The 17,269-nt window shown below is 40.3% G+C and overlaps 1 protein-coding gene across 7 annotated transcripts in view; it reads left to right on the top strand.

Annotated features, from left to right (window-relative positions):
• Positions 1 to 17,269, top strand: part of tet3 (tet methylcytosine dioxygenase 3) — a 380,734-nt gene that overhangs the window by 211,413 nt on the left and 152,052 nt on the right. For all 7 annotated transcript variants that reach the window (XM_072554173.1, XM_072554174.1, XM_072554176.1 and 4 more), the window contains one exon: positions 13,767 to 16,542. In XM_072554173.1, coding sequence (XP_072410274.1) covers positions 13,767 to 16,542 — 2,776 coding nt within the window. The remainder of the gene's footprint in view (positions 1 to 13,766; positions 16,543 to 17,269) is intronic.

Below are 17,269 nucleotides of genomic sequence, written 5' to 3'. Positions count from 1 at the left end.
TGATGTCAGTGAGGTAGGCTCAGCAGTAAAAGATGGCATCTGAGGATCACTAACTTCGTTGTTGATTGCATCCAGAGCTGGCGGCAATGAAGGAGTGGCAGAACAGCATCATGGTGGGCCCAGCGGCAAGAGACATGATTCTAACATCTGTTGATCTGGTGCAGGAGACAGTGGCAGAAGAGCAACACCATCAAAGATGGCATCTGAGGATCAACGACTTTGATGTTTTTTGGGTCAATAATAGACAGTGGTGAAGCGGTGACAGAGGAAAGGTGGCACAGACATCGTTGACGGTGATGAGCTGCCTCAGGACTGACAGACTCTCTTCAAGCTATAGTTTGTTTTGCCTTCCTCATTCTTAAATTATTCAAAATGATTCTGTTTCATGGTAACAAATGAAAGCTTCTCACTATTTTATTGTATGCTTAATATAAAATACATGTGGCAACAAAATCACATCCAAATCAAAAAGGAAAGGCAAAGTCGATATGTTGTGAGGATCCGAGTAGGCACAAACTAAATGAGCATTATAAGACCAAGTGAGGAGTCCTGAGATGCACCCTGGTCGAATTCACGAGTCAGGTGCCCGTCCCTGCATGCCGTGTATGCTGGCAGAAATTTTCCAATGATTGGTGAACTTTGGAATTCAACAGCACCTTTGAAGTGCAGAGTAGAGATGTGCCATGAGGACATCTCTTCTGCAAGAACCTGTGTTTGAACTTACCTTTTTTTCCAAAGGGGTGTGTTCATGGTGATGTTGCAGGAAATTGGAACAGCTCCTTTGCTAAGTTACGGGGATATCATGTTGGTTGGTAGGTGTTATTCTAAATTCTGTTTCCTTTTGCTTGTGTTTCATTTAGTGGTGTGTAAAAAAAATTCTGTTTTACTTGGAGCCAAGTGATTTGACCAGCTGCATCACTCCTGGAATAGCCACCTTATACCTCCTAAAACAAATATAAAAAGGTCTGGGCTACCTTCCTGGAATGTTTTGGTGGGGTCTGGTGTGATCCATAACATCAGGACATGACTAATTATCCCTGTTTCATTAAACAGGGGTAGTATCTAAGTTTTATCATGAGCATGTTCCACACTGTAGTTCTCTCAGCATATGTCGTGCCTGTCTGGTTAGTCTGGTACCTGTCTGATGCCAGTGTCCATAGATGTTGCTCTTGGGTTGTCAGTGTCTGTGGAACCTGCTCTGACATGGTTTTGACTGCCCTCCGTGATGGAGGACTGGAGGAGCATGTCGTGAGCTGGAGTCACCAGGATACTGTTTGACTTTCATGTTGGGAGTTGTCACCAATGACTTTCCATCTGCCAGGTGTTGAATAGGAAACTGAGGTGAGATTAACTAATCATGAAATGCTAATGCATAGCAGTGAATGCAAAGCGACATCTTGTTGCTTACTAGGGAGAATCTTGACTCACTATTGAACTCCTTGTTAGAAAACGAGACTTTTGCTGTCGACATGGAAGTGCTCCTTACTACCTATCTCAGGCAATTTATCCGCCTTTCTCAACAATGTCCATAGTGTTCAGTGATCGAGAAGTTTCTGCCTGAAATGTCAGATGATAGAAAATCAATTATATGCTCCTCCCTCCTTGGCAAATTGGAGCATGAAAATACCTGTATATATGGTTTCATGAGTGATGCCAGATGAGAGGTTTCTGTTTTTGCTGTTGTCTGATTCAAACAGTCAGTGCACAATAGCAATATAAGTGAAGACAAACAGAGCAGAATATGAAGAGATTAGAGTTTAGCAAAGTTAATACACCAATGAATAATTAGATTACATTACAGTGTGGAAACAGGCCCTTCGGCCCAACAAGTCCACACCGAGCCACCACCCACCCATACCCCTATATTTACCCCTTACCTAACACTACAGGCAATTTAGCATGGCCAATTCACCTGACCTGCACATCTTTGGATTGTGGGAGGAAACCGGAGCACCCGGAGGAAACCCACGCAGACACGGGGAGAATGTGCAAACTCTACACAGTCAGTCGCCTGAGACGGGAATTGAACCCGGGTCTCTGGTGCTGTGAGGCAGCAGTGCTAACCACTGAGCCACCGTGCCGCCCGTGTAAGTTTAAAAAAATATGTTAGATCTTTTATTTGAATGACTGCACGAAAACAAAATGACCTGCTACAAAATAGTGATCTAATGACCATTAGAAAGACACTGTTCCGAAGGTGATCACATTGGGAAATATATTTTTCAGGCTACACAATGTTTCTGATAGATGGGCAAAGGAGTAGAAATATCTCATATAGTAAAGGAGAATGGAAGGGGATCAGTGAAGCAGTGTCTGGCTTCAAAAGGTCGTGAAATAGAATCCCCGTGTTTGGAAATTAGGAATTGAGAGTCAGAATCCGCTGATGGGAGTTATTTATATAACAATTATCTGATTGTTTATAAAAAAAGCCAAATCATAAATCATTGTGGTAACATTGGACAGAACGTAAAACAAAAAAAATTGGAGCTTGCAAACTGATAGCTGTGACAGGTTGGAAAGAGTACTCCAGAAGTTAAGTTTGTAGAATGTTGGCACGACATATGCTGAGAGAACTACATTGTGGAACGTGCTCATGAGAAAACTTAGATACTACCCCTGTTTAATGAAACGGATAATTAGTCATGTCCTGATGTTATGGATCAGGCCAGACCCCCTCAAAACATTCCAGGAAGGTAGCCCAGACCCTAAGTTTTTATAGTTGTTTTAGGGAGATGTAAGGTGGCTATTCCAGGAGTGATGCAGCTGGTCAAACCACTTGGCTCCAAGTAAAACAGAATTTTTTTACACACCACTGACTGAAACACAAACAAAAGGAAACCGAATTTAGAATAACACCTACCAACCAACACGATATCCCTGCAACTTAGCAAAGGAGCTGTTCCAATTTCCTGCAACATCACCATGAACACACCCCTTTGGAAAAAAAGGTAAATTCAAACACAGGTTCTTGCAGAAGAGTTGTTAAAGAGAGATGGTCAGCCAGAAACATCAGGGAACTTTTGTTTCCCAGCAGCTTGCTTTAACAAGCAACTTTGAACAGACTGCTTACTAAAACCAAACTAAACCAGAAAACAAAACCCTGAACTGGGAGAACTTGCCACTCCCCTTTCATTGTACAAGTGTTTTAAAAAAAATCTAAAAGCCTTTTCCCTGAGTGTTGCCTTAGGCAGTATCTGTTAGCCATTAGCAATGACCCTAATCCCAGACAAATCAGAACCTCTCCCTTTTACAACTCTCTGGGGGCAAAAAACAAGTACAACGTAACCTTCTGAAAGGAGCAGTATTGTCACAATAGTAAAAGATCCTCTGGAAAACAGTGATCATAATACCTCTGAATTCCATTTTGTTTGAAAGTGATGTACTCCAAAATGTAAACAACACTTTGAATTGAAGCAAAGCCAAGGTTTAATGATAGAAACGGCGAAGGCTCATTAGGTTAACAACCTAAAGATTACACCTGTACACTGGACACTGGGCAACACAGGAAGTTTAGTATCATATTTGATTAAGAGGACAGACTTAAGAATGCAGTTAAACAGTACCAAATCTGAGGTTTGGGATTCATTCAGAAATCAGTAACCATCTATAGAAAAATTGATGATCAGAGTAAACTAGCCAGAATGCCACCAATCATTGAAGTATTATGCTGGAAATCAAGTCCTGCTATTCCCAGAGTGACTATAAACATAAAAGATTTTTTTAAAAATTAGGAAAAGATTTCTCAATATACCTATACATGATGCCAGTTGATAGAAAGCACAGATCAGTGTGAAAAATTATTATTCATTACAATTAATTAGATTCCAGTCAGAGGCAGCCAAAAACCATTAGCCTATAACACCCCTGATTATCACTCTAATTCCCTTACATCTTCCACCTTACACACAAAGCAGCGTTACAAAACACATGGACAAAGAAAAAAAAACTGGGAAAACAATTCAGGAATTTGGTTCAAAAAATGTTGCCTTAATTCTCGCAGATCATAAAGTTACTTCTCAGGCTTGTTTTTTCAAATGCTTCTGCTGGTTTGCAAGAGGCACAGGGTGGCTGGTTGATTTGTAAAAAGATCTTTCACTGACAAAACATTGGTGAGGCCACTTTTGTTTACTGCATACTGTTCTGGTTGCTGTCCTACAGGAAGGATGTTATTAAACTGGAAAGGGTGCAGTGAAGACTTGTAATAATATTCATGGGACTGAAATAGTTATAAGGATAGTCTGGGACTTTTCTTTCCTGGGAGAATAGGAGTTTGAGAGGTGACTTAGTGATTTTTAAAATCCATGAGAGGCATAGCTAAGGTGAATACCCAAGGTCTTTTCCGGAGGGTTGGGGAGTCCAAACTAGAGCATATAGTTTTAAGGTGTGAGGGGAAAGATTTAAACGGACCTGAGGTGCAACTTTTTTTTTACAGAGAGGGTAGTGCATATACAGAATGAACAGCCAAGGCACTGTTAGAGGCAGGTACAGTTATAACATTTACAAGTCATTTGAACTGGTACATCAATAAGAAAGGTTTTAAAAGATACAGGTCAAACCCAGGCAAATGAGACTGGCTTAGTTTGGGAAACCTGCTCAGCATAGAGTCACAGAGATGTACAGCATGGAAACAGACCCTTCGGTCCAACCCGTCCATGCCGACCAGATATCCCAACCCAATCTAGTCCCAGCTGCCAGCACCCGGCCCATATCCCTCCAAACACTTCCTATTCATATACCCATCCAAATGGCTGTTAAATGTTGCAATTGTACCAGCCTCCACCACTTCCTCTGGCAACCCATTCCATACACGTACCACCCTCTGTGTGAAAAAGTTGCCCCATAGGTCTCTTTTATATCTTTCCCCTCTCACCCTAAACCTATGCCCTCTATTCTGGACTCCCCAACCCCAGGGAAAAGACTTTGCCTATTTACCCTATCCATGCCCCTCATAATTTTGTAAACCTCTACTGAACGGTTTGTTTCCATGCTGTACGACTCTAAACTGCTGAAGGAAAGAGAAACTAGTGTTCTTTCAGGTTTCAAGTGGCTTCGTGCAGAGAATAGGGAGAGTTAGCTCCTGGCTGGTTGGAGGTTAATCACTGCTGACTTTTGTTTCTACCCCATGTTCTCCGAATCAATCACAGTTGTTTCTGAGCAAAAGGCCTTGATCATCAATAACTGATCATTCGTCACGAGACCAATCAAAGTCCCATCCATAATCAACCCCTTGGCTCCAATTCATAACACTTCAACTACTGCTTCTCCAAGTAGCTGCTTCAACAGTACTGGCCATAAAAGTCAGGTGACTTGCTTTAAAAACACAGCTCAATCCTTGGAAACACTCTTTTTTTAAAAGAGATATTTCTCATTTCAGTTCACAATTTCAAAAATCACACAAATAAAAAGATACAGTCTTTGCACCAAATAAGATCTGCACAAGTATATGAAAGATAAGAGTAAACATAGGACCCTTAGAATCAGAAAAAGAAAAAATTCTCATCAACAAATGGCACACATATTGAGAAAATGTTTTGAGTCTGTCTTTATAGCCTGGACCATTTTCAAGTTGGCAGGTAGTAAATATTGGATTGCCACAAGGGTCAGTGGTGAGGCTTCAGCTATTTAGAATTTTCATGGATGTCTTTGATAAAGAAAGAGTCATGTCTTGATGATTGCTTATGAGACAAAGCCATTGGAAAGTTAAGTTGTGAGGAGGACACAAAGAAGCTGTGGAAAGGTATAGTGAGTGGGTACAAGATAGCAAATTGACAATAATGTACAAAAGTGTGATATTATTCACTTCAGTTATAAGAGTAGAAGAACAGATTTATTTTTGAAGTTTAAAATCTGTAAGTGTTGTTACTTACAAGAGAAGTAACAGAGAAGAGTGTTCATGCAAGGTGCACAGAAAGTTAGCATGCAGGTCCAGCAAGCAATTAGGAAGTCAAATGGCATGTTCACGTTTAGTGCAAAAGGAGTGGAATGCAGTGTTATGCAGGGTTGTATTGAGACCACGTCTCGAGTAAATGTGTGCAGTTTGATCTTTATATTTAAAATCTGCTTTGGAGATAATGAACAAAGTTTCACTGAACTATCTTATCATAAAAGACTGAACCAAATTTGATCTATATTCTCTCAAATTTAAAAGAATGAGAGACAATTACAGAAATGTGGCTCAGGGATGGACAGGACTGGCAGCTTAATGTTCCCAGATACAAATGCTACAGGAAGGATAGAAGGGGAGTTAAGAGAGGAGCTGGAGTGGTATTTTTGATAAAGGATAGCATTATAGCTGTAATTTGGAGATGCCGGTGTTGGGCTGGGGTGTACAAAGTTAAAAATCGCACATCAGGTTATAGTACAACAGGTTTAATTGGAAGCACTAGCTTTTGGACCACTGCTCCAAACCACCTGATGAAGGAACAGCGGTCCGAAAGCTAGCGCTTCCAGTTAAACCTGTTGGACTATAACCTGGTGTTGCGTGATTTTTAACATTAAACAAGATTCAGAAGTGTCTTCATCCAGTGGATGTTGAGAGGCGGTGCTGGTCAGGGAATCTTAAACACAGAGCAGTCTCAGGACAAGGGGCCTGAGATGAGGAACCATCTCATCACTGGAATTGTTGTGAAGCTTTAGAATTGTTTTCCACAGATATTTGTGCAGTTTCTATTATTATGGTGGGAATGGCAGATTATGGTCTTTCATGGAATCAAGGGACCTGGGATTGGGCAGGAAAGTGGAGTTACGTGTATACAAGGGGCAATATTTGGGTGTTAGGCCTTTCAAGATTACCCTTCCATTCGATAAGATTTTTACTTCCGCTCAACATTCCTGCTTATCCCCAAAATTCTTTCATCCACTTGGTGATAAAGAATCTATCCACTTTAGCCTTAAAGATATTTAAAGATTCAGCGGCCACTGCCTTTTGAGGAAGAAATTCCAAACTCTCAGAACCCGTTGAAAGAAGAAAAATGATTCCTCATCTCTGTTTTAAATAGATGATCCTTTATTTTGAAACTATGATGCCTAATTCTGGTGTAGTGGGAAATGACAAATGCCCCACTTCTTCAAGGGAAGTTTCCCAGGATTAAGGATGACTTTCTACTATTTTGGTATTCTGGGATCTGGGAAGATTAAACCGTCAAATATTAGATCCAGAAACTTTGACACAAGAAGGGCAAGGAGTGCTGACTAAATTGGGTACGTGGGTGGGATGGTTGGGTTTTTGCACCCTCTTGTTGTTTGCTTTTGGCCTCCATCTATATCTGTCGAAGACTCTCAAAATACTTGACTAATTTCTTGATGCTTGTCTTCCAAATTAAGTGGCCTTTGACTTGAGCTTCCCAGGAATCATTGGCGATATTTAGACTATAAGACATAGGTGCAGGCATTAGACCATTCAGCCCATCGAGTCTGCTGTGCCATTCAATTTGGCTGTAAGGTTTTCAACCCCATTCTCCCACTTTCTCCCTGAAACCCTTGATCCCCTTGATATGCAAATCTATCTGTCTCAGTCTTAAATATATCAATGACCTGGCCTTCTCAGCCTTCTGTGACAATTAATTCTATAGATTCATCACTCTCTACCTAAAGCAGTTTCTCCTTATCTCCATTCTAAAAGGTTTTCCCTTTTTATTGAGCGGCTTTGAGGACATTTTTAAAGCATATCCTCTGCCCTCTGGCAACTGCTTGCTGTGACAAAACCCAGAGTCCAAAGCTTTGGATGTCTCGTGTCAGGTGTGTGGGTGTCATGGCCTGTTTAATAAAGCTGATGGACTGACTGTAACCAGTGTCTCAATAATGGGGATTTTAGTTGGGAGAGGACGCTGATGTTGGCATGCCTAGCCTGCCAGTGGATTTGCAGGATATTTGAAGGCATAGCTGGTAATATTTCCTAAGGATCTCTGGTATCTACTGGACATTGTTCAGATCTCCAATACATATTGGAGAACTGGCAATACTGCCATCCTGTTCATCATGAATTTAATGTCTTGATTTCGGGCTTTGCCATCAACCACTCTGTTCTCCTGATGGCCAAAGTCTGCACAGGCACAGTGAAAGTGAAGTTTTTAGCCACTGAGAGGAAGCTAAAAAAGGTGTAGGAATGAATCCACATTGTAGCTCACCTTGGATCTTGATAATCATAAGGAAGTGTTGAGTAGTGGGAGCAAGTGGATACAAGGTCTGTGTCTTCTGGACATTTTACCTCACTCCTTTTGTCTTGTCTGCCTCGATTAATTCATTGACAGTGATTTGGAGCTCAGCCTCTGAGTGTGTGCAAACGCACGTATCATCTGCATGCTACTGTTCATTGTCAGTGTTGTAGACCAGGCAAGACCCCCTCAAACCATTTCAAGTAAATAGCCCAGATCCTAACTTTGCTAGTGGTTTTAAGCAGGTGTAAAGTGGATAATCCAGAAGTGATGCAATTGGCCCAACCACTTAGTCTTAAACAAAGCAGAATTTATTTGCAAAATTACTGAACGAAACACAGACAAAAGAGAACAGAGTACAGAATAACTTAACCTATCTTAAGACCCAATAGATTACCCCAACTTCATGATGCTATTCTCTAAATACTTGCAACAATTCCTATCAACACCCCTCGACAAAAAAGATAAAATCTTAGAGGAGGGATGTCAGAGAGATTCTGGATGGAACACCTTCTTCCATGTAGCTATTTCTTGGACCAGTAGCCTCAAAACTGACTGCTTTCAGTGAACAGCCAGACTGCTAAAAACCAAAGAAAAGCTGAGCTGGGAGGACTGGACATTCCCCTTTCATTGTCCAAGTGTTATTTTTGAAAACTTGTAAGCCTTTTTTCCAGGCAGTAGCTGTTAGCTATAATCAAATTGGCCCTAAAACTCTTCAAACCTCGACTTTTCGCAATCACTGCTTTTATGACCTCTCTGAGAAAAATACCAAGGGCAGCATAACCTTGTTGAAGGAGCAGCATTGTCACAATCAAAAATTGAGGTGATCTTGGTTCTCGACTGGAGGTGATAAAAGTTGAGCAGTTTCCTACTTATCCGGTTGATTAGTTCCACAAAGTTAAGGTGAAGTTTAATTCTGTATCAGCAGGCAGCTTCATGGTGGAGTCTTGCAGCAAGGAAGATGCAGAAGAGTGTTAGTATGATGACACAGCCTTGCTTCACCCCAGTTTGCACACGCTAGATCTGTGTTGGACCCATTGGTGTTGGTGACTTATCTTTAGTCATGGGTTATTGGTTGGATTTGCATCTTCATTTGTCTGGTGTCTTTCCCTCTAACATTGGTGATGTTCTCAGTTCTGGATTGCCTTGTGCTTTGGATTTAACAGCTCCATGATCTCTCGGTCATTTGCATCAAACCCAAAGTCTCTTTGCAATTCCTGTTTGTGATGGATTTGAAGGTAGATTGGGCCTTGTGGATTTTCCGTTGTTGTTCATGAGGCGTTGTCAGGTTGACTGTCATGCAGCAAGTGGAGAATGGGGATGAATTTCTGTGGTTACCAAATTTTAGGAAGATGCTCCATAAGCTGTCTTGAATGACAATCAAAGACCTTTATGAGATTTAAAAGAAGCCATAGGTAAAGGCTATTGCTGTTCTCTGCACTTTCCTTGAATCTGTCTTGCTTTAAAGATCACTTCATTGTTTCATGTGATGATCAGACTGCATTGTGACCTCCTGCCATGCATCTCTTTATTACTGAGTGGGGGCAATTGAGGAAGATGTTTACAATGACCTTCCCTGTGGGAGAGAGCAATAATTCCATTCTGTAATTACCACAACAGGTTTAACATCTTCCTTAAAGGTGGTCACAATAACAATGTCTCGGGAGATCTCTGGACATACTGTTCTTCTAGTTGAGGGACATGTGATCGTGTATACAAGCCAAGTGTGCTTCACCACTGTATTTCAGGATTTCAAGCAGGGATTTCATCTGCTTCAGCAGCCTTGCTGATTTTTCAGCTGTCAGTTGTCCTTTTCAACTTCTTATCAATCTGGGACTATTTTGAGATGGTGCCTAGTGGCATGTGTGGGGTATGATTGAGGCAATTTACATTGAGGACTCTTGTCTCATAAAAACACCTAAAGAGCTGCTATAACTCAGAAACAAAATCAGAAAATGACTGGAAAAACTCAGCAGGTCAGGCAACATCTATGGAGAGAAGTTCACAACCATAAGACATTGGATTGGGCCCATTGCATCAAACCCAAAGTCTCCTTGCAATTCCTGTTGGTGATGGATTTGAAGGTAAATTGGGCCTTGTGGATTTTCCGTTGTTGTTGTCCATGAGGCGTTGTCAGGTTGACTGTCAGATGCTGACTGCGTAGGTCCTTTAGTCCATCAAAGTTGAATATCCTGTAACACTGTTTCGCTGCTACTACCGCTTTTGGGACAGGCTGATGGACATAATAGACCAGATGATATGACAGCTTGTCCTATGTTCATCTGCCCCGCCAAATGTGCAGATGATGCAGTCATCTGTGAGGTTGCTTGCTCAGAGATGCATAATCAGTCAGGTCCTAATGTCTGGACTGAGCATTTTGTGATGACGTCTTGTCTGATGAAATAAGGTGCTTGTAATGACCAAGAAATGTTTTCAGCATTTCATCACGAAAAGAACTCTGTTGCTGTTTGCTTTCCCTCTGTCTTCCTTGCTGATCATGCCTTTCTAGAGATGTGTATCCATCCAATTCTGGCATTGTAATCACTAAAGAAAATCAAGTTGTCTCCCTTTGAGATACAGGATATCAACCCATGGGATGAACACCGTACAAAGGTGGGAGAAGGTTGGGTGAGTGGGTTAGTTTAATTACAGTAGATGTCGGCATAGCTGCATACCCTCCTCTGGGTACCTGGGTTGCTAGATATAATAAATGAGGTTCTGTTTTTCAGATCATCAGAACCATTTAAATTCAGCAGATTTGGAGTTGGTTTTCCAGCACTTGGAGCTGCTCGATCCATTGGACAATGTTTTTCAATGCTGCTTGATGTCCAGAAGGAGTGGGTTGTTTCTCTCCCCGTATACCCCCTGTGATTGTGATTATGTGTGTTCCCAATACATTCATGCTGCAATGTGGTGCTCTTGTCCAGTTCAGCAGGACCTTCACATCCTTGATATTTCTAGATTCCCTGATTACAAATGTGTTCTAAATCCCTCCCATGAATTGTGAGGCCCAAGTATTTTGAAAATTTTTTAGTAGATTAGATTAGATTGCTTACAGTGTGGAAACAGGCCCTTCGGCCCAACAAGTCCACACCGCCCCCTGAGCAGTTTTGGTTTCTTCTCACCACTTTTCACCATTCCTGACTGTTCATTTCCATCTTAATTCATTAATTTGAAAAGAAGGTGATGGTTACTACTTCAAAGATTTATATTTTATTTTTATGCTTTCTTGGTTTTAACTCACTTTTTAATTTAATGATTAAAATATACAATTATCAGATTGAAAGATGAATATTTACCACATGTATCATCTAATTACATAACTTATCTGAAGGTTTATCAGGATATTCAGAACTTTAAACCTTCAGTCAAGTGTTTATAATTTGCTTTGGTAATTTTCAGACATGTAGCCCAAGTTTATACAGAGGAAATGTTAGAGAGAGTACAGAGTTGATATTGCTGAGGTAGTTCATAAAATGCATTCGCAGCATGGTGGCTCAGTGGTTAGCACTGCTGCTTCACAGCGCCAGGGTCCCAGGTTCGACTGTCTGTGTGGAGTTTGCACATTCTCCCCATGTCTGCGTGGGTTTCCTCCCACATTCCAAAGATGTGCAGGTCAGGTGAATTGGCCATGCTAAATTGTCCATAGTGTTCGGTGCATTAGTCAGAGGGGGGTGGGTTACTCTTCAGAGGGTCGGTGTGGACTTGTTGGGCTGAAGGACCTGTCTCCACACTGTAGGGAATCTAATCTAATCTAAACTACCTGACAGACCAAATGGGACCAAATCTAGTCCTGTATAAATGTAGACTTTTCAATCTAATTTTCATTCTTCAGTACCAGTAACTAAAATGGAGTGTTTCCCAAATTCTTTATGAATATCCCGCACAATCCTTTCCTTGAAATTAAATTGCTTTTAATTGGCTTTGAAATATTGTTTTTAAATTACAAAATATTGTCATTTTACTGTGAAAATATTGCAATGACCAGCTGACTTGGCACAGCACGGAGACCAAACACTCGTTTGGATGGTATGGGTTCCCACCAAGTAGCACCAGCAGTCTTCACTTTAACTTTAATTCATTGTATTAAGCAAAATATCATTTATTTTCATCAATTTTGAAAGATTTGATTTCAAAACTATACAGAGTTCAGAATTTAACTTTAATATTACTTTAACACAATTTATATATTAACATTTTGCTCTTGTTGCCATTCCTCAATGGTTTTTTAAATGAACAGTATTCAAATTTCAGTCACGGATTGTTTGAAACGAAGATTGATGATATCACTTGGATAGATTGAGGATTGCTGGATTTTATAACAGAATGTAATAAAATATCAGAATAGAAGGTTATTTGTTTTTTAAAAAATTGCCTATGTTTTCTCCTCCTCAGAAGCAGCAGACAGATGGGCAAGTAATCAGGCTAGTGATACCTGCCACCTTGGCAATTTAGTTCTGAACAGGAAGCTTGACGGGTGACCTTGTTGATTTATAACTAATCAAAGCCCTGAAGTGATCAATTAACAGTTGTTTAAAGGCCTCAACCACCCAATAGTTTGATTACCTGCTTTTCCAGTGAGAAAAGTAGGTACCTTTCCAACAGGGAAACTAGGATGGCTGACCTGCTCGGTTTTAGGGGGGTGCTTTATTTGCCCCAAATCTGGGGAAATAGGGGCCAAGGATACTGGGTGAATCAGGTGGCCGCTAAAAGAGACACTCTCCCTTCTTGTTGTTGCAGCCTACATCTCCAGTCTCACTCCTCAGGTTCCAGAATCTGCCAACTTCTAATTTGCCAACATCATCTGGTGGATCAGAACTTCAGTGTCTCGGCGATTGATAAGCTGAGAAACCCACCCGTGAGCTCTTAAGGGGCTGGTTGGAGCTTAATCCAACCGGCTTACTGCGAGCGCACTTAATGTCGACACAGCACACTTGATAGCTAAGATTTTGTGTCTAATGTTAAGGCACAAAGTAGTTAATTTTGAGAAAGAACATACTCATTTCATTGTGATTTGTCTTTGAAGATCAGTTAAATCTCACTTCATGAGAATAGTTAACATTCAATTGCAGAGTATAGATTGATGAGAGCATGTACAAATAATATATTTGGTTCAAAAGAAACACAAAGCTGTGTTTCAAACAACCTTCCTTGAAGCTTGATTACATTTGAACACTCAGGCACAGTTATGTTGTAAGCATCAGCTAAGTTGGCTTGATTGCAGTTCTGCAGTGGTTCAAGAAGCCAGCTCACTATCAACTTCTCAAGGGCAACTGGGGTTGAGCAATAAATGCTGACCAGCCACCGATGCCCATGTCCCTTGAGTGAATTAAAAAAAACGACAATTAAAGCAACTATGTAACATGAGTTAGAATTACTTTTGGATGCTGTGGAAAATATTCTGGATGCCTGTGGACATGAAAGCATGTTGACCAAAACTAACTTTATGTGCAGTTTGAGGCAGCAAACTGTGTTTGACCAACTCGTTAATGAAAGCCTGTAATATAAATGATTTACATTTTATACCACTTTTTGGTATATACTTGAATACATGCAAATACAGATTCAAAACAATATGCTATTGTTTTAACCTATTCAATTCATTTTCTATAGACAGGTTCAGAAAGGAGCACAGTGGATGGCCCCCGAACAGACCAAATGGAAGAGGGGTCAACCAACCATGTTGGTGAAAGCAGGTTAAGATTAGAAATGGCACCAAGTCTGGTGAACGGATTATGTAATCAAGATGGACATACCGTTGATGTGGAATCAAATGAGTGGATGGATAACCAGAGACTCCCTCAACACCCCAATGGAAACAACAATCGAGGAACAACTCCAATACTGAACCAAGTTAGGAACCATGTCAAGGAAGATCTGACTACTACTGAGGATACTGTCATCCTGGATGATGCTAGAAAGTTAACTGTACTCCCTGAAACGGTAGTAAGCATACCTTCATATAACTCACCAGCAGAAAACTCTCAGCCTTTACACAGAATTAACCTTACAGAGAAATGTAAACTAGAGATTAATAACAGCAGTGACGCAGTGAATATGAATGATGATTGTCCTCCAAATAATGATTTGGGCACTTTGACCACTGCATGGACCCTTGCAAAAAAACATGGGAAGAAACCACCAAATTGCAATTGTGATGGGCCAGAATGCCCAGATTATCTAGAATGGCTTGAGAAAAAAATAAAAGCTGTTCTTAATGAAGAACATAATAGGACTTCACAAATCCCTGATAAAATCAGTGATATGCCTGTGGAAAATGGTGCTTTACCGAATCATTTGCCTGTTTTGGAGGAAGCATCCAATTTTGATTCCTCTGATGTTCCTCAATATTCTCAGAGTGCATTAACCATTGCAAAAGAGAAAAACATAAGTCTTCAGACAGCAATTGCCATTGAAGCCCTTACACAACTGTCATCAACACTTCCGCAGCCATTGTCAGAAGCTTCATCACAGATCAACAGCACCTCTCAAATTGGCGATGCCTCGTCTGGTTCCATTGAGGAAAACAATGTTCCGTTGTCTGCATCTTCTGATGCCATTCAGGGCATGCAAGAAGACCTCAATCATCAGCAGAAGAATAGGCATCCTTCTCTACAAGAACATCCTGGTCAGCAAATGTTTCCAGAATTACGTTCTCAAGTGCAAACTCAGTGGGAACATCTAAAGAAAACAGCACAGATTGAAGCTCACTACATTCCAGCCATGAAAACATTACCAGATCCATTTAATAACTTTACAAATTCAATATCAACTATAAAACAAACTGACGAAGTCTCTGCTCAGAGGAGGAATACAGTCAGTGCTGAAGGAAACATGCCAGTGTTCAATGTTCATCAGCCAGTTACTTCAATAAGTGACCCTATGACTGAATTAAAGCAGCTATTAGACATTAACAATAGTAACAAACACCCTGTATCATTGTTTAAAATGCCTAGCTTAATTATGCATGAAGATGCAGGCATAAAAACCCAACAAAATTTATCAATGCCATTCTCCAACTTGGTAACTGGAGTTGAGTTTTATGGAATGCAGACTGAACAACAGTCATCTCAGTCCATGCAACAAATAGATATGCATCAAAGAAGTAAACATCAAAAAACACAGGCAGCATTACAACAACATCTACATCATAAACGCAACCTGTTTCAAGTGCACTGTCAAAAACAGAACCATCTACATGAGCAGCAAAAATGGTGGTCACAACATCAACCACATCTAAAAAGGCAGAAACAAAAGAAACCGGTACACGAAAAGAAGAAATTACAGCCAACATATAAGCAGCGTAAAGAAACCCAGTTTCAAAAGACGCAAAATATTCAACAGCAACTTTTCTTGTTTCAACTTCAACAAATGCAACAAAAGAAATTACAACAAAGTCTGCAGCATCATTCATTACCACAACAGAAACAGGCCTTGGATGGATTCCATCAAGTGGAAAAAATACAGAGTAATTATGGAACAGGGGAAAATGAAGCACAGTTACTACCACAACAGGATCTTCTTAAGGAACAGCAGATACAGATAGCACTTCAACCAACTTCTGAAGTTTCTCAGCAGAAGCAACCAGATCACAGTGAGTCAGCAATTAATCAGGAGAGTCCCACCTTTAACAGGTCAGTGTCAAAGGAAATCTACAGATCTCAACTAGATTCATTCTTGTCTAATGAAAACATTGAAAAATATCCACGATCAACTCCATTGAAGAATATCCTTGCCAGATGTGCTGATGATAAAGATTCACATACTAATTCAGTCTCCTTGCCTATTCAAATACAACAAAATGATGTATCAGGACACAGTCCTCGCTCTTTTGAAGAAAAAATTGAGGAACTCTTAAAACAATTTGAAGCTGAATTTGAACCAGGCTCAACATCACAGCAATTCCAGTTTACTCCTCAGAATAACTCAGCATCTCAGGGAGAACCAAATCAAAACCAGACACTTTCCACTGGCTCTCAGCTTTCATTTCTCAGTCAATCTGGTGATTCACACCAGAGTAATCACATATTGTTTTCTGGGAAAAGTCCTTCTCATGAACAACATGAGCGCAAACTGACCAATATAAACAACAAAACCAATTCCACTTTGCAGGATAATACAAAATGTTGTAATGACACTTTTTTGACCGGATACTCCAAACACATGAAAGTTGAAAGCTCTGGTGCTATTACAGTATTGTCAACAGTTTACTCTGGAGAAAATATCGAGGGATCTTCAGAAGGCACACCCACAAAAAGTACACCACTCACCCCTTCCCTCAGTGGCTTTTTGGAATCTCCTTTGAAATATTTGGATACCCCAACTAAAAGCTTGCTGGATACCCCATCAAAAAAAGCCCAAATGGAATTTCCATCATGTGACTGTGTTGGTAAGTTTCAAAAGGATCACCTTGCTTCATTTTATAAAAGAAATTTAAGTACAATAAGTTTAGAAAAGATAGGTCAGGAAATAAGGGAGGTGGGTGGCAGTACTGATTTGGGAATTATGCTGGAATGTGTTAATCTCTGTTCGAGTGACATTATACCAGCTGAGCTGCATTTTCTTTTCCTTATGGTATGTGACAGAAAATGTGCTGAACATGAGAAAGTAGATAATTGCATATTGCCTATCACTGTTCAAATCTACACTCAAATACTTATGTTTCCCTGTGCTTCTGATGCTTTACCATTTAAAAAGATGCTCTAACCTCTTCAACCACAGAATCCAACAATTTCTGCTTTTCAGTCAATGTTTTGGTGATTGACAAATTGGATACAAGATATACAAATACACTCTGAATATAAGGTGATGGCCGATATAAATTACACAGTGGTTGGTCACGCTTTTAGGCCATAATAAATGATGAGAGGCACCATTTGCCTCTGATTCTGCAGTAATGCAAAATGCTCAAAGTTTCAATTTTATTAATTATTAATTACTGTATGGGACATTTATTAGGCCACTTTTGGAATATTGTGTGCAGTTCTCGTCTCCTTCCTATCGGAAGGATGTTGTGAAACTTGAAAGGGTTCAAAAAAAGATTTATAGGGATGTTGCCAGGGTTGTAGGGTTTGAGCTAAGGGGAGAGGTTGAACAGCCTAGGGCTGTTTTCCCTC

This window comes from Chiloscyllium punctatum, chromosome 35 (assembly GCF_047496795.1).
Source record: "Chiloscyllium punctatum isolate Juve2018m chromosome 35, sChiPun1.3, whole genome shotgun sequence".
Classification (NCBI taxonomy): Eukaryota; Metazoa; Chordata; class Chondrichthyes; order Orectolobiformes; family Hemiscylliidae; genus Chiloscyllium; species Chiloscyllium punctatum.
Note: the sequence above shows the minus strand (reverse complement) of the source record. Positions and strands in the feature narration are given on the sequence as shown.